Source organism: Rhinopithecus bieti, unplaced genomic scaffold (assembly GCF_001698545.2).
Source record: "Rhinopithecus bieti isolate Rb0 unplaced genomic scaffold, ASM169854v2 scaffold_19482, whole genome shotgun sequence".
NCBI lineage: Eukaryota > Metazoa > Chordata > Mammalia > Primates > Cercopithecidae > Rhinopithecus > Rhinopithecus bieti.
Window position 1 is genome coordinate 4218266 of NW_016809768.1, and position 18388 is coordinate 4236653.

Below are 18388 nucleotides of genomic sequence, written 5' to 3' on the forward strand. Positions count from 1 at the left end.
AAAAAAAAAAAAAAAAAAAAAGAGGAATTCACTTTACAAAGCAGGATACTGAACTCCTGGAGCCCAGTTCTGATTCTTCATCCAGGGCCAGTCCCTTGAGGCAGGGATGGCTACCCGTCCACAAAAGATTCCTTCTCGTTTTCCACAGTGTTGTCAGGGAAACAGCCATCCCATCAGGGACTACATTTCCCAGGACTCCTTGCATGGGTGGAGCTATGTGACTGTGTTTCAGCCAACAGAAGGAGGGCAAAATGGCTCTCAAGCCTTCCCTAGACTTTCTCTTCCTTCTCTTTAGGCTGGGTATCAATACCCATTGATTGGGACCTTGGGATTCACGCACTGAGAATAGGCAGGAGGTCTCCGCCAGCCTGGGTTCCTGAATAATTGCACAAAGCAGCTCCATTTCCAATCCCATTGACAATTGGGCTTGACTTGACTTGGGTAATAAATAAACTTTTATGTTGTTAATCCACTAAGATTTCAGGGTTTATCTGTTTCAACAGCTAGCATTACCTTACATTTGCTGATAGAGCTCGCTACACTCTGTTGCCTCTAAACACTCGAGGGTGGTTCAGGAAGGTGGACTCTCAGCATGGCCCATGTTAATGTTAATTTCCAGGTCCTGACCCAGCAAATGAGGCATCCCAGAGGGACCTACCTTAATGGACTCATTGTCCTCTCCTGGGAGTTGGAGAGAAATTATAGAATGTATGCTGATATCCATTAGCTCACTGTTTTCTTCTGTGGAGTAGAAAGGCTTCAGCTTGCTGGGGAAAGAAGCAGTGACAAGAGAGGAAGAGTCACTGGGGAGTTGAGTTTCTGCTACCCCACTGCCCAATCTGGACACAGAAACATGTCGTAGAAGAGGAAGAGGCCAACTTCTCCAGTTGGAGGCTCTGGCAAGCATCCCTCCCCAGGGGCCCTGGCTCTGACCAGTAACCAGTGTCCAGTGACTCTTGCCTGTGATTGAAGGGGAGATGCAGGGGTTCAAGGCCATCTCTCCTATCTGCTGTTGCCTACTCTGAACCTGTTAATCTGCTCAGAAACATTCCATTGCTCCTTGCCAACTACAACCATGGAATCTGACCTCCCAGGCTGGTGCTAGTCCAGGGGCTTTCACATGTAATGCTTGGACCACCACCACTGCGGCAGCAGCAGCTTCATCTTGGAGTTTATGAGAAACACAAATTCTATGGCCCCAACCAAGACCTGCTGAATCAAAAATTCTAGGGGTGGACTGCAGCCATCTGTGTTTGAATAAACCCTCTAGAGGTAGTTGCTAGCGATTGGTGCATGCTAGCTCATTCTCCTTCTAGCCCCTTCATCAATAATTCTCAAGCTTGATGCATATTAAAGACACCTCGAGGATTTTTTAAGGACCCCCAGGGACCATGTCCAAGCCCCAGGATCTGGAGTGGGACCTGGATATCCATACTGTTAAAAGTTCCCCATGAGTTCTATTGTGCCCCCAGAGTTGAGAGCCACCATCCTACTTTAAACTCCTATTCCCCCAAAGTGTCTTGTATTGCACTCTCCTAGGAAGCCCCAAGTCCAGGCATCTGCCTAAGCCCAGGTCAAAAGCCAAATGCCAACTCTGCACCAAGCCTTTTGATAGCTCCTTTTGTATAAACTGAGTTGCATCTTGTTAGTAGCCCCTTTTTTTTGTGCTCAGATATTTTTTGTTGGTGTGTGTGGGGGTTTATCTGCAAACACAGTCCTATTAGTCGGCGTTGACCTATAAGTCTGTTTGTATGTGTCTGTCTTATCTCTAAGTCCTTAAAAGGCTGGACTAGGTCTTATGTATCTGTGTCCCTTCAGTACTCAGCATATAATTGTGCTTAGTTGATGTTCATGACATTTATTTTAAAATCTGCCTGTTTGATGCAGCTTAAAGCATCAGATAGTTCTGCTGTGAGCCTAAGTAATGAATCTTCCCCTATCGAGGAGGTATTCTTAGAGATGAGCCAACCTCTTTAAATACTAATTTTATAAATCCATAACTTCTTCCCCTTTCCCCCTCCCCACCAGTGGATTGGCATCTCCAGGAAGGCAAGTCTTGGGGCTTTAGATCATTTTGTACCAATGGTATCAACAAATAGTTGACTGAGCCCTTCAACTCATTGATAAGCCTGACTCATCTTGAAGGATGCCTGCAATGCTCTTCAGTGTTATCACTGTTATTTTGCTCAAAATATCCCCAATCAATGGAAGAGCAGCCCACCCACGTGCCATAAATCCAACTTGAAATCCTGCTGAGAATTATAGAAAGGAGTGGCTGAGGCTGACCCCCATCTTCTAGGCTGGCCCATTGCCCTGGGGAGCCACCAACTGAGACTCCTGCTACAGAGGCAGGAGAGGAAAGAGGAGGCACAACCCCTGAAGGAGCACCAGGAATGGTCTTGAACTTTTCCCCACCCCTTGGGATGGGGTGCGGGTGGGGGCCCAGCTCACCTCAGGTGTGAGAGGGCCTCCATCGCCAAGGCTCGCACTGGAGAAACCAGGTTGTCAGTCAGTTCTGCCTCAATGACCGCCTGCCCAACACAAGCAGGGGGTGGTAGCTTTTGGTGACCATGATGGCAGTAGCACTCGCCAGTGTCAGCATGAGAAAGACCTGGCACTTCCCAAAACGTCTAACACCCTGTATCTCTTTGGTTCTTTTCAGGGCCATTTGGCTTTTGGCATCTTAGGGGAGGCAGCAGAGAGGGAGTAGGGCCCAAAGTGGTCCTGGGCTCCTAGCTCAGGTTGCTCATCTACTTGCTGTGTGCCCCTGGGCCAGCACTTCCTCTGCCTGAGCCCAAGTTCCCTTCTCTGTAAAGCAGGACCTGGAAACCCAATTTACAGGGCTGCTCCAGGCTAGCGTGAAAGTACAGATCCAAAGCTCCTGGCCAGTGAGAGCCAAATAAATCCCACTTCCTCCTCATTGCCTTCTGTTCCATCTAATCTCATGTCCCTCCAGGGCCACTTCCAGCACAACCCAAGCAGCTTTGAGGGGCCAAGGCATTGGCAATGACATGAGTAGGGAGGCCTGGGGACCAAGGACATTGGCGGCCCCACAGGCTCCATCAGCCTTTGGACAGTGGACATGTTCTTTGTCTTACATCCTTCTGTGCATCCTTCAGGGCTTCACTCTAAGTCCTGCTTCCAGCAGATCCCTGCTCCTAAGGCCCTCCCACGGAGACACAGGAAAGCTACAGCTAAGCCAGCCCAGGGAATCTCTGTCTATCAGGCCTGAACCAGCTGCCCTGGGCACTGCAGGACCCAAGACAGCCAGAATCTGCCACCCTGTTTCCAAACAGTTGACTGGCTGTGAAACCCTTTATCAGATACAAAAATCATTCTCAGAACTCCTACAGTTAGGTCAAAGCAGAGCCAAGACAGGGAAGGGCTTCAGAGAGCTCTGCAGATGCCCTCGGGAACTTTGAAAACCTCTCACCACAGGGAGTTAGACCCCAAAACCAGGACCAGGACCAAGGAGGTGCCTCATCCAGCTTACCACTATGATGCTGGTAAGAGTCGTCTTCTGGGCAAAGTGAAAGTCCTCCAGGTCCTTGATGTTGTTGATGGCCTTAGTAACCTGCACAACACTCTTCATGAAGGCCATTTTGAGACAGATGTCCTGAGCCCAGAAGGGGGAAAGGAGGGAGAGAACGTTTGTGAGCAGCCCCAGAAGAACCCAAGATGCAGCCTCTGCTCCTGGACTCCCTCTGCTCAGAAGAAAGGGTTCAATGTTGAATGCTCTGAGAGATGGGCGGCCTCACTCTGTCCTTTGACCACATGAATGGAGCACCTGCCACATGGCAGGGCCACAGGCACATGGCGGGGATCCGAGGTGAGGTGCAGCACCTGTGTCCACACGTGATATAGTTTGGCTGTGTCCCCATTCAAATCTCAACTTGAATTGTATCTCCCAGAATTCCCATGTATTGTGGGAGGGACCCCGGGGGAGGTAATTGAATCATGGGGGCTGGTCTCTCCCATGCTCTTCTCATGATAGTAAAGAAGTCTCACAAGATCTGATGGGTTTTTCAGGAGTTTCCACTTTGGCTTCTTCCTCATTTTTCTCTTGCTGCTGCCATGTAAGAAGTGCCTTTTGTCTCCCACCATGATTCTGAGGCCACCCTAGTCATGTAGAACTCTAAGTCCAAGTAAACCTCTTTTTGTTCCCAGTTTCAGGTATGCCTTTAGCAGCAGCATTAAAACGAACTAATACACCACGGAGGATGCCACCTTCCCAAGCCTCCTGAGGGCAGCAAAGCAGCTAAGGGGCCACCTTCAGTGACCAGGGGCCCTGAGCCCTATGTGTCACCATAGAGGCAGGAGAGGTTATTGAGAAAATGCTTGCTTTTACATGGATGAACCTTGAGAACATTATGATAAACAAAATAAGCCAGACATACAAGGACAACTATCATATGATTGCACTTAGATGAGGTACCTGGACTAGTCAAAGCCACACAGACAGAAAGAGTAAAGGTCGTTGCCAGGGCTAGGGGAAGAAGGGAATGGAGAGTTGGCGTTGAATGGATATAGGATTTTGGTTTTGCAAAATGAAGAATTCTGGAGACAGATGGCGGTGACAGTTGCACAACAACGTGAATGTACCTCATGCCATTGAACCATACGCATTCTTAAAAATGGTTATGATGGTAAACTATGTGCATTTTGCCACAGTTTTAAAAAATAAAAACAATTTTTGCTTTATTCTCTGTGTTTTCCCCTCCTTGCCATTCCAAGAAAACAGCCAGTCCCTTTGCATGTCTTTGAAGGCAACCCCACCTCTTGTTCCTTATGGAAGGGTCTGGGTCAGTGTCAGGGAGGGCCAGAGGCAAGGGCAGAGGGAGTGGGAAAGGCTGGGAAGAGGTGGGGCTCATCTTGTGGCTTCTGGGGACCCCACTAGCACTCTGGAAGAGGGGCTATCCTCACCCCCCACCCCCTATGCATGACACCAAAGCACAGAGAACAGCACATTTGGGCAATGGGCTTCCCATGTGCTGGGCATCAGGTAGGATGCCTGGATGTCCCCTGGGTAGGGATGCAGGTGCCCAGAGAGTGGCAGAAGACTACTCCCCACCAGCCTGGTCCAGAAGACATCCCCCCAGGCAGCAGATGGGGCTACCTGGCAGCTGCTGACATAATGGTGAATGATCTTAGCAGTGATGGGGCTGTCCACGAGGTTGAGGAGCAACTGGGGGTGGCAGTAGGAGGCCACGCAGCTATACATCACCATGAGGGCACTTTTCACTGTCTCCCGCCTCCAGGGGTGGTCCTTCTACAAGGCCAAAGAGAAAAAGAACCACTAGGGGCGGCAGGGGCTGCTCCAAATGCAGGTGATGGTCTCTGGCCACACGACCAAAGGATCCGTCAAGTCAGCTGGCGGTGCTTCACCTGACTGTTTTCTGGGTGCACGAAATGTTCATTTTTTCATGCATAACATTCATTCACTCAATGCATCTTTATTGAGCATCTACTAGACACCAGGCACTGGACACGCAGTAGTGAGCAAGCCAGACCAGGGCCATAGACGCCCAGAGCAGCCTAAACAGAGGCTGCTTGCACACCTCATACCTTCACCTACCAGGCACCAGCTATGGGCCAGGCACACATGAGGCTGGAGATCCAGCAGGAACCGACAGCCTCCACCTTGCCCTCGCGGTGCTCACATCCTCAGAACAATCTCTGAGTGGCAGGAGATGTTAGAGGCCACCAAACCCACTGTGGATGGGAAGCAGAGGCCCCGGTGCCCTGCCACACTGAGTAGAAACCCAGGTGTCAGGTCCTCCTTGCAGAAAACCTAGAAAGAAGCCTGGGACACTCCCTGGGACACTCTCGATTCTCTACATCCAAACAACCAGACTCCAGGGCAAGGATTCCAGGTCAAGGGCAAAGCCTGAGGCATGGGTGATGGTTTTAGATGGTTTCCCACTAGGAGCTCAGCCAGCTGGTGGGACCATCTCCTGTGGCAGGGAGGGGCAGCCTCCAGAGGATGGGGCCATGGGCCATCTGGATCCAAATCCTGGCTTCACCAGTGAACCAGCCGCTTGCCCATGGACAAGCTTCAGTATTCTCACCCTGCAACGGTGGGTTAGAGCCCCTCCATCCCAGCACCGTCCATTCACTGAGACAGAGCTCCCAGTGCCAGGCACCCATGGAGCACTACCTGAACAGCTTCTTCAGATCCTGTGGGTCTGGGTGGGGCATGGGACTCTGTGTTTCCAGTCAGCACCGAGGGAGCCCCCACTGCCAGTCTGAGAACCCCACCATGAGTAGCAAGGGGCTGGGACTCTGTGACAGTATCTGGGTCCTGGAAAGGCCCACCCTGCATTTTTAAGATGATTCAATAGCAAAAGCTCTGTCCAGGAGGTCTCAGACTAAATGTCTCAGCCATGTTGGTGACAGGAGACCCTGTGGGAGGCAAGTTTCCTACTGAGATCTAGAAAGGACCTTGGGTCAGGTGCCCAGAGCATTGTGTGAAGAGATCCCAAGACCCAGTTGTGGAGGGAAGGTGCCTTACCCGCCAAGCACTGATCTGCCAGGACTGCTCTGACTCCTGGATCCTCTCCTCGAAGTCATGAAGCACATTCAGCACCGTTTTTACCTGGCCCCGGGCACACAGGCCAAAGCACAGGATCACACCCTGCAGGGAGACCCAGCCAGCCAGGGTGAGGGCAGGGGCCAGTGGGCAGAGGAGGATCCCCCCCACACACATGCAAGGCACACACACGTACACACACACACGCACACACCCACAAAACACATGCAGCCACATGAACACACGTGTCCCCAAGGGTCCAGAGGCATCTGGTGGACAGGAGGGGGCTGCAGGCACCCTCACCTCGCTGTCGAAGTCATTGCTGTAGTCCGTCTTGTACAGCAGCTCCAACAGCAGGACCTCCACCTTGCTGGCCTCCAGGCCTGTGGCCAAGGTGAAGCCCAAGGCCCGGTACAGAAAGCCCTGGAGAGGCAGAAGGGAGGAAGGAGCTCAGGCCTCCCTACAGCCACCCTTCAGGGAGTGCTGTTGTAGACAGTTGGCTTCATATTCTTCAATTTTTTAAAAATGTGCAGAAGATACTTGCACACATGTTTATAGCAGCACAATTCACAATTGCAAAAATGTGGAACCAGCCTAAATGCCCATCAATCAACAAGGAGATAAAGAAACTACGATATATATATATACATATATATATTCATATATATATGTATATATTCATATATATGAATACTACTCAGCCATGCACCTGTAGTCCCAGCTACTTGGAAGGCGGAAGCAGGAGAATCGCTTGAACTCAAAAAGAATGAATTACTGGCATTTGCAGTAACCTGGATGAGATTGGAGACTACTATTCTAAGTAACTTAAGAATGGAAAACCAAATCTCGTATATTCTCACTCATAAGTGGGAGCTAAGCTATGAGGATGCAAAAGCATACGAATGATACAAAGGACTTTGGGGACTCAGGGGGAAAGGGTAAGAAGGGGGTGGGGGACAAAAGACTACAAACTGGGTGCAGCGTATACTGCTTGGGTGATGCATGCACCAAAATCTTGCAAATCGCCACTTATTCATGTAACCAAAGACCACCCGTTCCCCAAAAACCTATGGAAATAAAAAATTTAAAAAATAAATAAAATAAATGTTCAGGTTATTCTGGGAGGTCAGGCTATATAAGGGCAGGCATGTTATATGTGTTAAAGGGGGAAGTGTAAATTTGTTCAACTCCTGTGTAAGTTGAACCAATTTACACTCCCGCCAACAAATCTAAGCGCACCAACTTCACCTACTCCCCAACATAGGTCATGATCAGTGAGAAGTGGAACATTCTCACTATGATGTGTTTCTTTGATTATTAGTTGTGCCAATCATCTTTTCATATTCTCATGATTCGTTATAATTCTTTCCATTTCTGGCTATATTCTTTTTCCCATTTTTTGGTGGGTTTTTTCTATTTGTAAGAATTTTGTTTTATATTTGGAGACATAATAAAAACAACCATCCATCCATGTTTCATTAAATCCTCACCATGACTCCATAAAGTAAATATTTTTGCTTTTGGAGATGAGAAAACAAACAGGAAGTAGTAGAAGCACACAAAAAAATGTTAATATCTGTAAAGTTTACATCTTTTGTCTTTCTTGGTTTCTTTGCAAGCATATAAAGGCTATTTCACGTCAAGATTATAAAAATATTCATCAATATATTCTAGTTGTTCCACGGTTCCATTTTGTACACTTAAGTCTTTGATCTGCTACGGAAGAACATATTCTTCCTTAATGTGCTTTTTTCACTTTATTGTATTATTTTTAGCACAAGAGGTTTTAATTTTGATGATATCCAATTTATTTATTTGTGTCACTTTTGCTTTTTGGTGTCATCTCTAAGAAGGTTTTGCCTAACCCAAGGTCACAAGATTTATCCTGTGTTTTTCTAGAATTTTATAATTTTAGTTCTTTTATTTAGGTCTGTGATTCATTTTGATTTAGCTTTATGTATGGTGTGAGGAAGGTATCCAATTTCATTCTTTTGCATGTGGATTTCTAGTTATCCCAGCACCATTTGTTGAAAAAAACTATTCTTTCCCCATTGAATTGTCTTGGCACCCTTCTTGAAAATAAATTAACCATAAATGTGAGAGTTTATTTCTGGACTCTCAATTCTATTTTATCAATCTGTATGTCTATCCTTATGCCAGTATCTCATTATCTTGTTTATTGCAATTGTGTAAGGAGTTTTACTGCAGTTGTGTAAGAAGCTGAAATTGAGAAGTTTGAGTCCTCCAACTTTATTCTTCTTTTCATCATAATTATGCTGGCTATTTAGAGCCCCTGGTATTTCCATATAAATTTTAGAATTAATTTGTCAGTCTCTGGAAAAAAAATAAAAAGAACTAGCTTGGATTGTGATGGGGTCAAGCTAAAACTGAAGATAAATTTGGAGAGTATCGCCATTTGAACTATAGCATCTTTCAATCCATGAACATGGGGTGCTTTCTACTTATTGAGACCCTCACTGATTTCTTTCAACAATGTTTTAGAGTTTTGTAGCAATGTGGTATAGTTTTGTGTTTACAAAGAAATATACACATGTGATTGCTAATCAGAATCTGGAGGATCAACAAAACAAAACAAAAAAAACCAAAAACAAAACTAAAACCACCAATCTAGACCACCCTCCTCTCCTCCCAGGACCATGTAAACAGCCACAGGTCCAGCTGATCTCACACACACAGTGTGATCCTCTCCACTCCATCATCCCTGGAATCTCCTGCCTGTCCAAACTCTCCTGCCCCTGTGAAGACAAACCTTCTCCAGAGAGGGGCTGTCAAAGCTCGCAATCTGGTTGTTCAGCTCTTTGCTCAAACGCAGGCTCCAGGTAGACCCCCGGGTCTTCTTGAGGGAGTTTCGCAGAAACTGGGGAGGCACAAGACGTTGGTGGGAAGGGACAAAGGCCTTCATCCCTGTTCTTGCCTGGGCTCTGGGAATGCTACGTGACCTTGAGTAGTGACTTGCCCTCTCTCGCCTCCCTTGCCTACATCTCCAGATCACGAAGTCCATAGATCCCTGATCCAGTGCTAATAATGTTCTGTGGGTCTGAGGAATGGCTGTGGCTCTGGGGGCTAACAGAAGGGGTGTCACTCCCTGCTCCCCTCCTGGGCACCTGGCTCTTAGGATGGAAGGTTCTCTCAGTTTTCCCCTGGGGATAGACACAGCTATAGACTTTGACCCAAGTCTTCTCTGACAGAAGGAGAACATATCCTTTAGGGGCTTCTAAACTCCTCACGTGCCCAGCCCACCAAATGCCTTTCCATCTGCTCCCATCTTTCTCCTCCTCCCAGGCCTCAGCAAACTTGTTACCCCTTTACCTGAATCAGCTTGTCTTCCCAGGCTTTCTGATCCCAAGTGAACTCAGTATGTTCTGCAGGAACACATGCATGGTCACACATACCACTTTCTTCCACTGCTCCCCTAAGCCTGGTATTCGAGGCCCTCTATGCCTCCTTAGCGTGGCATTTGAGGCCCTCCATGGGTGAACCCATCACACGTTGCAGTGCCCTCCTCACCTTCCCAAGCTGCTCAACTAGTTCTCAGGACAAACGTGGGCTGTGTGGGTCGACTGTGAGCCTCAGCTCTTGTTATTCAACTCACGTGATTAGAACCCCAGCATGTACACGGATTGGAGGGTTGGCTTGGGATGGGCTCCCCAGGCACCTCACCTTCCAGGTACCGGACCAGTAGCGGAATCTCCAGCTCCCACATGTTGGCCATGGAGGGTGCGATGCTCTGGCTCAGGGTCCTCAAGAGGTTGAGCATGGCTATCCCACGACCCTCTCCCTTGTAAGGTGATGACATCAGCACCTGGAGGGCACCAAGACTCTAGTGAAGTAGCACCTGAGCACCTCGCTCCCTGTCTTGGAGCTCGTTGTCCTCATTTTTAAAGGGAGGAGCTGGACAGGATGGGTGGTTTCAAATAGGGATTTCAAACAGAGAGTGCACCTGCAGAGGACACTGCAGGAAGGAGGCGGGGTGGGGACCAGACCTGGGCTCCCTCCCCACCCCAGACTTCAGTGTAATATGGATGAGGGTCCACAGTTAACATAAAGAGGAGAACTCATGGGTCCTGGACTGAGCCAACCTCCAGGGGTAGGCAAGCATTGGAGGTGTTGTGGGGATGCTTTCGGCAAAGGAATCTAAAAGCAGGTCCAGGCCAGCTCCCCAGTTATTACAAGCGCATTGCCTCTACCAAACTCGAGAGGAATGACAGGGACATGGAATGATCTGTCCTGCCAAATATCAAACTCCCTCATTGCACCCCAGCTTCCTCCTACCCCTGGGGCTCTGGGAATTAGGAGCTTAAGGAAGAGGTGCCACAGGGCATGGCCTTGCCAGGCCAGGGCATGATGCAGGTCAGCCACTCACCAGGAGACGGGCCAGCAGCTTCTGAGGTGCAGGCAGGTCCACTGATTGAAGGAAATGCAACCCCAGCTGAGCCTTCCTTGCTTGTACCAGGACATGCTCCTGTGTCCCCATCTAGGAACTTTACCCTAGAAGGTGCCTCCCCAACATGATCTTGTTCCCCAAACCCCCAGAATGGAGAATGGGTTGGCACAGGGAAGTTTCTAAGAATATCACTACATTTCACTTATCCTGGGAAGAGGAGAGAATCGTGCTAACGCGTTGAGGTTTAGAAGATGCTCTTTTCAGGTCATGCACATTTTGTAGTGACACCAGGGCTTACCATGACAATGTTTTGTCTCCTACTGTGAACCTGTCCTCTGCTGAGCCAAGAGTAATTAGACACTGCCCTTCTACCCACTCCTGACTCTCTCCACAGGCTTTGGGAGCCAACGAGCCCATGAAAAGCAAACCAACAGCGCACAAACAAAAGGACAAAGGCAAGGCTAGGCCTGCTAAGAAGGTGCAAGTGCAGGGGCCCTAGAGAGTACTCAACCGGAGTCAAGAGTGAGAGGGGCATGAGGAAGACCTCAGAGGATCGCCTGACTGACTTGTTTAGATCAAAATAAGAAAGCAGACTCTGCCCTTTGCTAGCCCTGGATCCTAAAGGACCCCATCAGTCACCTCCGTCACCAGTCACGCCCTTGGGGCCAGAGGTGGGAGGAAAGGGGACAGGAACAAGCATGGTAGGTGGGCATAGTTGTTTTGGGAGCCTGGTGTTAACAGTCCCCACTCTGAGTGGACCAGAGTGAGGGTAGTCTACAGAGGACGGGGTGCCTATAGTTACTCTAGCTGGCTCAGAGAAGCCAGACAGAGCAGAGGCCCAGTAAGGTCATGCATGAGAAAGGCTGGGCCAGGAGCTCCCAAGGATGGGATCTGGACCAGGGGTGTAGGCTGAGGGGACAGGACATGAGGAGTGAACTATTCAGAAGGAAGTTTACGCAATTCTAACATGTCCTAGATATGATCAGGTAGGCATTAATATCCAGGTAGGCATTAATAGTATTAATTTGGACTTGGATGTTTCCAGGAGAAGGGGGAATGAGGTTGGGAGGAATGTGGAGAGAGGTGGGCATTCCCAGACAAGGAGCCAGCCCACCTGCCCAATCCAACCAGCTGGCACAGGAACTTTGCCTACCTTGCCTGCTCTTGCCAGCCATGCTGACATCCACGTCCTGGCCATGGAGCTGGTGTTCTGCCAGGTTTGTGAGGCTGATACAGATAGGAGTCAAAGCTTCCATGTAGTCTGTCTCCATGATGTAGCATAGGAGCCTCACCCAAAACTCCTGGGGTGGGGGTGGGAGAGAAAGGGGCTCAGAATTAGCCCAAGCCCTGGGCCTCTAAGGAGAACAGTCAGGCTCTGCCATGGTTCCAGCCCCATCCCCGCTTCCCCAGAGATGTCCCCTGACAGTCTCAGCCGTGAACTGGCTCCACCGTCAACCCCAGTCTTTGTCAGGGGCATTTAAATGTCACCCACCCTGATGTGGCAAGACAGTCTGCTAGTCCCTGCTGGGGCCAGCATCCCTGTTGCCCAATTTCTATTGCTGCCAGCCTCATACACACCGACATCCATCACACCCTCCTCATACAGGGTCCTCCCTCTGATCCCAAGTACTCTAGAGGGGCACCCTGGGCAGATGATCCAGTTGTGTCTGCCTGGTATGACGGTCAGTTTTGTGTGTCAACTTGGCTAGGCAAGAGTACCCAGTCATTCAGTCAAACACAAATCTAGGTGTTGCTATGAAGGTAGCTTGTAGGTGTGACAAAAGTGCATAATCCACAAAAGAGATTATCCTCAATAACATAGATGGGTGAAACGCCTTAAGAGTGAAACGCTGAGGTTTCTCTGAGGAAGAAGATATTCAGCCACAAGGCTGCAGCATCCGCCCCTGCTTGAGTCTCCAGCCTGCTGGCCTGCCACGCAGGTGTCCGACTTGCCAGCCCCCACAACTGCATGAGTCACTTCCTTAAAATAAATCAGACTATATATGTCTTCTACTGGTTCTGTTTCTCCGGAGAACCCTGACTGATATGGATTCTTGGAGCTGTGTCTCCGACTTCACCCCACCATCTCCTCTCTCCCTGGGTGACCTTTCAACACCCCCAACTAATTGTAATCCCTCTTCACCCCACACCCACCCCTGGGAGTTAAAGGTGAGGCTCCTATGCTACCAACTATCAGGTACAATGGCTTAACCTGTTCCAGCCAGCAGGACTAGAATCTCCCAGCTCTTGGGCTTCCCCGTAAATGGCTTAACCTGTTCCAGCCAGCAGGACCAGAATCTCCCAGCTCCTGGGCTTCCCCATAAAGACAGCATGGTGAATTACAAAGGGAATTTCAATCCTGGTTTTATTGTTTACCAGCTGTGAGGCCTTGAGCAAATTAATGAATCCCTCTGGGTCTCACTTTCTTTATCTGCAAAATCAGGATAACAACTACCCTCTGTGCGAGTAGTTGCTGGGATAATTAAACAAGATTGTACATGTTGCACACCTAGCAGAGTATATCTGCTATATGTGGATGCCACATGGACTGTAGCTATGATGATGATGATGATGATGATTTCTGTAATTAAAAAAAGCTGTCGCTGGACAGGGATCATCTAGCCTGCAGCCTAGACCTGGACCTCCCTTCCCCAGCCTGTGGCCAGAACCAAGCTCCACTCCAAGGTAGATGTGGCTGCCATGGAGCCTGGGACTGTGGTTTTCAGCCTTTTGAGGGTGGGTAGAGGAGTGCCTCTTAGTTGCTTTTTTCACACGCGATAAAGATCTCACAAAACCTTTGGCAGCTGAGTAAACCTTTGGCAGTGAATAAATCATTCCCTCCTTGATGCTCTCATGGTACATTTTTCCTATCTTATTGTTATGTCACATTTTGTTGCAATTAAAAGTTGACACATTTGTTTCTCCCATAGTTTGTGAACTTCTTCCAGTCATACTGAGTCCTCCTACTGCACACTCCTCTCTCCTGTCTTTCACAGAGTAAGAACTCGGTGAATGTTTACAAAATCAAACCATGAATATTGGTCTACACACACACACACACACACACACACACACACACATGGGCCTTAAAGTAATGGACACATTTCAGGTACTCGCTTAAATGATACAGATTGATACTGCCAGCCATGCTGATGTCATGCACTGCCCAGCCTCTAGGGGTACAGAGATGAAGAATAAGTTCTCATCAAGGACCTGGCTTTGGAACTGGGTTTTGAGTAATTCCAAGCAACTGGAAGAGGAAGGCCCCTCGACACTCCAGACAGCAGGAATGGAAGACGCAAAGATGTGGAATTCTGGTCATGTGTAGTTCACCCCTAGCCTGGCGTGGTGACCCACTGTGCGGGTGGGGCAGGGACCACTCACATTGGTCATCCCACTGACAGAAGAGGTGATGATCTTCACAGTGTCCATGGTGACTTTGTGGACCATCCTCTCCTCCAAGTCCCTCTGATAAAAGTTATCCCGGCGATTTGTCTGGAAGAAAGAACCAAGGGATTCCCATTTGTGGCCTGGCAGGGGGCTTGCCGTGTTCTCGGGTATGGTCTCCTCACTCCCCAGGGGCTCCACGCCCAGATACTGAGTCTACAGAATGCTCAGAGCTGTGCATATATCTAGGACCTCACACATTGTCACCTGCAGGTTCACTGTGTGTCTATGAACTCATGTCATGAACGGATACACAGGTTCCAACACAGGTATGCTGAGTGGCATTCTCCCCTCAGCACGGTGGAAACCATTTCCAACTCCAGCTGCTCTGTGATCTGTGTATCACAGCCACTCACCAGTTTGTAGGTGGATAAGGTCAGCTGCACAGACACGTACTTCAGGCCCCAGCCTTTGATTCTCTCCTGGTAGCCAGAGAGAGCCAGCTGCCCAATGATGCGGAGAATAGCCATCCTCACCTGAGGGGACAGGACCATGGACATGCTGGGGGGGTGGGGGTGGGCTCCAGGGCACCCAATCCTGTGACATAGACAGCTAGGAATTGGGGGTGCTCTGGGCTAGAAGGGGCCTCAGGGGCTACCTGATTACTGCCCACTCTGCCCACCTCCCCCTGCCTCATCCAGGGGTCCCACTCTGCAGCACGCCCACCTGGGAGCCTCATTGAGCCTTGGAAAGACACAAATCTCCCTCCCTCCCTTCCAACCTAGGCTGCTCCATTCCGGCAGCCCTTGCCGTGGGGAGCCCATCTGTTACCCTGGGCTCCCTGGGGCTTGCTCCATTGGTGAGAATCACTACGTGCGGGAGATGCAGAATGAGCCTTTTCTCTTCCCTCCACAGCCTCCAGGTACTGAAGACAGCTCTGCCTAAACCTCTAGTCCCAATTCTCCTCCATTCCCTCTCTGATATTCCTCAAAACTGCTGTGCAGACCCTCACTACGTTGGACCTCCCTTCCCCAGCCTGTGGCCAGAACCAAGCTCCACTCCAAGGTAGATGTGGCTGCCATGGAGCCTGGGACTGTGGTTTTCAGCCTTTTGAGGGTGGGTAGAAGAGTGCCTCTTAGTTGCTTTTTTCACACGCGATAAAGATCTCACAAAACCTTTGGCAGCTGAGTGACTCTAGCTGCAGCTGGATTTACTCGGCCTCTGCTGGGTCCAAGGTGGTGCCTGAGACACACCACTCGAAAACTCTAGATCCTTGGAGAGAATGAGGTCTCGAGAGTGGAACCTCAGCTTTCACTGGCCTTGCCACCCTGCAGCCCCAGTCGAGACCCAATGGAAAACCGGGTTTTCCATTAAAAGCCTCCGCCTCCCAGAGCCCAGACTTCCCTTTGCTCCCCTGGCAGGGTCCTCTGAGTGCCCCCCTTTTCCAGGTCTCTGCCCTGTTACCTTGGACCGGGTATCAGAGATGGTGTTCTTGACCACCCGGATAGCCAGGTAGATGGCCCTGATACTCATCCTGGGCTCTGAAGGAGGAAAACCGGGTGGGCTGGAGGGCTGCGGCTCAGGGAGACATCAGACATCAGGTGGCTCGCCCCACATCAGGGTCTTGCATTCTGTCTCCTCCCACATTCCCCAAGCTCAGGGGCACTTTGTTAGGAGCCTTCCTGGCCATGCTCTCCCTGGCCACCTCCTTCCATTGGCCACTGCTTTGCGTGTGTCTCATTTGAACCCAGGTAAACTCTCCTTGAGGGCAAGGTCTCTGCCTATGAGCTCTTTGGTGCCCTGCAGCTGGGATAGAGCACTAGGCATGAAGTAGGCACGCAGTGGGCACGCAGAGGTTGCAAAGCACCAACAGGAAGAGCATGGGTCCTGACACCAGGCCTAGCCTGGGTTCAAATCCTGGCTCCACCACATCCCAGCTGTGTGACCTAGAGTGAATTACGTAACCCCTCTGTGCCTCAGTTTCCTCGCCTGTAAAGTGTGGATAATGACAGTGCCTCTCTCACGGAGTTAACACAGTGTCTGGCACACTGTAAGGGTTGGGGGAGTGTTTGCTAGTTGTACAACTGATGACAGCACACCCGACTAAAGGAATAAGCTTAAGAGGGGCCAGAAAGAGCCATGAGAAGGTCCTGGAGAGGGCTGGTGTGGATGGAGGTCGAGTTAGACATTCAAGATGATACTGCGCTCAAGGTTAGGTGTTACTAAGTCAACCCCAGAGTAGGAAAAAGGAAATGAGAGCAGGTAGAAGGTGGCAGTCAAGTACTAAGTGAGCATGAGACAATGAGATTTTCACCTTTAAGATGGAAACTGTTTCTGATTATAAAAATAGTATATGGCTGCATAGTATTCCATGGTGTATATGTGCCACATTTTCTTTATCCAGTCTAAGCTGGAAACCATCATCTTCAGCAAACTGACACAGGAAGAGAAAACCAAACAACGCATGTTCTCACTCATAAGTGGGAGGTGAACAGTGAGAACACATGGACACAGGGAGGGGAACATCACACACCGGAGCCTGCAAGAGGGTTGGGGGAAAGGGGAGGGAGAGCATTAGGACAAATACTTAATGCGTGCAGGGCTTAAAACCTAGATGATGGGTTGATGGGTGCAGAAAACCACCATGGCACATGTATACCTATGTAACAAACCTGCATGTTCAGCATATGTATCTCAGAACTTAGAGTAAAATTAAAAAGAAAAAAAAAGATCTAATTTCTCTGAAAGAAAAAAATAGTATGGGTTCACTGCAAACTTAAAATAAAAAATAGCCACTTAATAGATTATGTCCTTCCAGACCTATTTATGCATAAATGAACATAGATTTCTTCCACATCACTAAGGTCATGCTATAAATACTGCCCCACATTGTATTGTTACACTTAATATAAAGAGGCAGCTTTTCCACAAAAAAGTGGATTGACTGCAAACCTTTTAATTGCTGCATAATACTCCATTATTCCACAAATTCCCTAGAGAAAAACATTTAGGCTGTTTCTCACACTTTGCTTTTAATACAATGTTTTAACGAGCACCTTTGTCCAATTACTTTTGGGCAATTATTTCCTTTGGACAGTTGACAAAAAGTTGGATTGTTGAGTGCAAATTTTGGTCCCTATCCAACTAAGCACCCCAAATCATTTATTGATTTACACCTCTGTCAGTGAAGTATCACAGGTGGTTTCTTGTCACCCTAGACTAGCGATAAGCAAAGTATAACCCACAGCCTGTTTTTGTAAATAAAGTTTGCAAAACCAGCCGTGCTCAGGAGTCTACAGCTGTTTCTGGTCTGCAATGGTAGCGCTAATTGTCAAAGACTATACAGCCTGCAAAGCCAAAATATTTTACTATCTGGCCTTTTACAGAAAATGGCCAGGTGAACTCCAGCCATTATCTTTATCATCTCTATTCATCGAATAGGTAAAAAGGATTTCATTGTTGCTTAAATGTGCATTTCTTTAAGAAAAAGTTTTAATGGCCGCACAAGTCCCTTTATATACAGTCGCCCAATTTGTGCACTGAACAAAGCTACCCGACTTTAGGGCTGAGTGGGAGCTGCCCATGCTCTTCTAACCATTATGTACCTGTAGGGCTGCGTGCTGCCAACAGCGGCCTTCTTCAAATTCACACAAAGGCACAGTGTGAGCTAGTGCCTTGGTGAGGGACAGGTGTTCTCTTTAAATATCAGGGCTAGGTTTGGAGTTTGGGCTTAGGGATTAGAATCAGATGTGTAGACTATGGTTGCGCATTGAATCCAAGGGGCTTCAGGTGATGCCTACGTGGTGTACTTTGGCCTTATATCCTGCCGCTGATTGAGCTTTGGAGGTTAGGAGGAGGATTCAGGTTAACAATTTGAAATTCCGACTCAGAGGGTTGGGCGTGGGGAGGGTAAGCCACAGTGCTGATTAGGTTAAAGCTTAGAAAACGAAAAGCAGCCAAGAACCTTGGCTTTCTTGGCCCACCCAGTAGTGTCTAGGAAGTGGCAATGCCCCAACGTGAATGAAAATTGCCTCCCTTGTTCTCCACCCTGCCTACCCCGCCCACCC

The 18388-nt window shown here is 48.9% G+C and overlaps 1 protein-coding gene across 4 annotated transcripts in view; it reads right to left on the reverse strand.

Annotated features, from left to right (window-relative positions):
* Positions 1 to 18388, reverse strand: part of MROH2A (maestro heat like repeat family member 2A) — a 64407-nt gene that overhangs the window by 24565 nt on the left and 21454 nt on the right. For all 4 annotated transcript variants that reach the window (XR_001888830.1, XM_017890393.1, XM_017890391.1 and 1 more), the window contains exons 12-25: positions 15786 to 15862; positions 14738 to 14857; positions 14319 to 14429; positions 12088 to 12235; positions 10914 to 10954; positions 10211 to 10352; positions 9860 to 9912; positions 9300 to 9407; positions 6833 to 6952; positions 6512 to 6634; positions 5117 to 5269; positions 3494 to 3616; positions 2452 to 2531; positions 659 to 767 (exon numbers count right to left, since the gene is read on the reverse strand). Coding sequence is in view for 3 of the 4 variants with exons in the window: in XM_017890393.1 (XP_017745882.1) it covers positions 659 to 767; positions 2452 to 2531; positions 3494 to 3616; positions 5117 to 5269; positions 6512 to 6634; positions 6833 to 6952; positions 9300 to 9407; positions 9860 to 9912; positions 10211 to 10352; positions 10914 to 10954; positions 12088 to 12235; positions 14319 to 14429; positions 14738 to 14857; positions 15786 to 15862 (1508 nt within the window). In the remaining variant the exon portion in view is untranslated. The remainder of the gene's footprint in view (positions 1 to 658; positions 768 to 2451; positions 2532 to 3493; positions 3617 to 5116; positions 5270 to 6511; positions 6635 to 6832; positions 6953 to 9299; positions 9408 to 9859; positions 9913 to 10210; positions 10353 to 10913; positions 10955 to 12087; positions 12236 to 14318; positions 14430 to 14737; positions 14858 to 15785; positions 15863 to 18388) is intronic.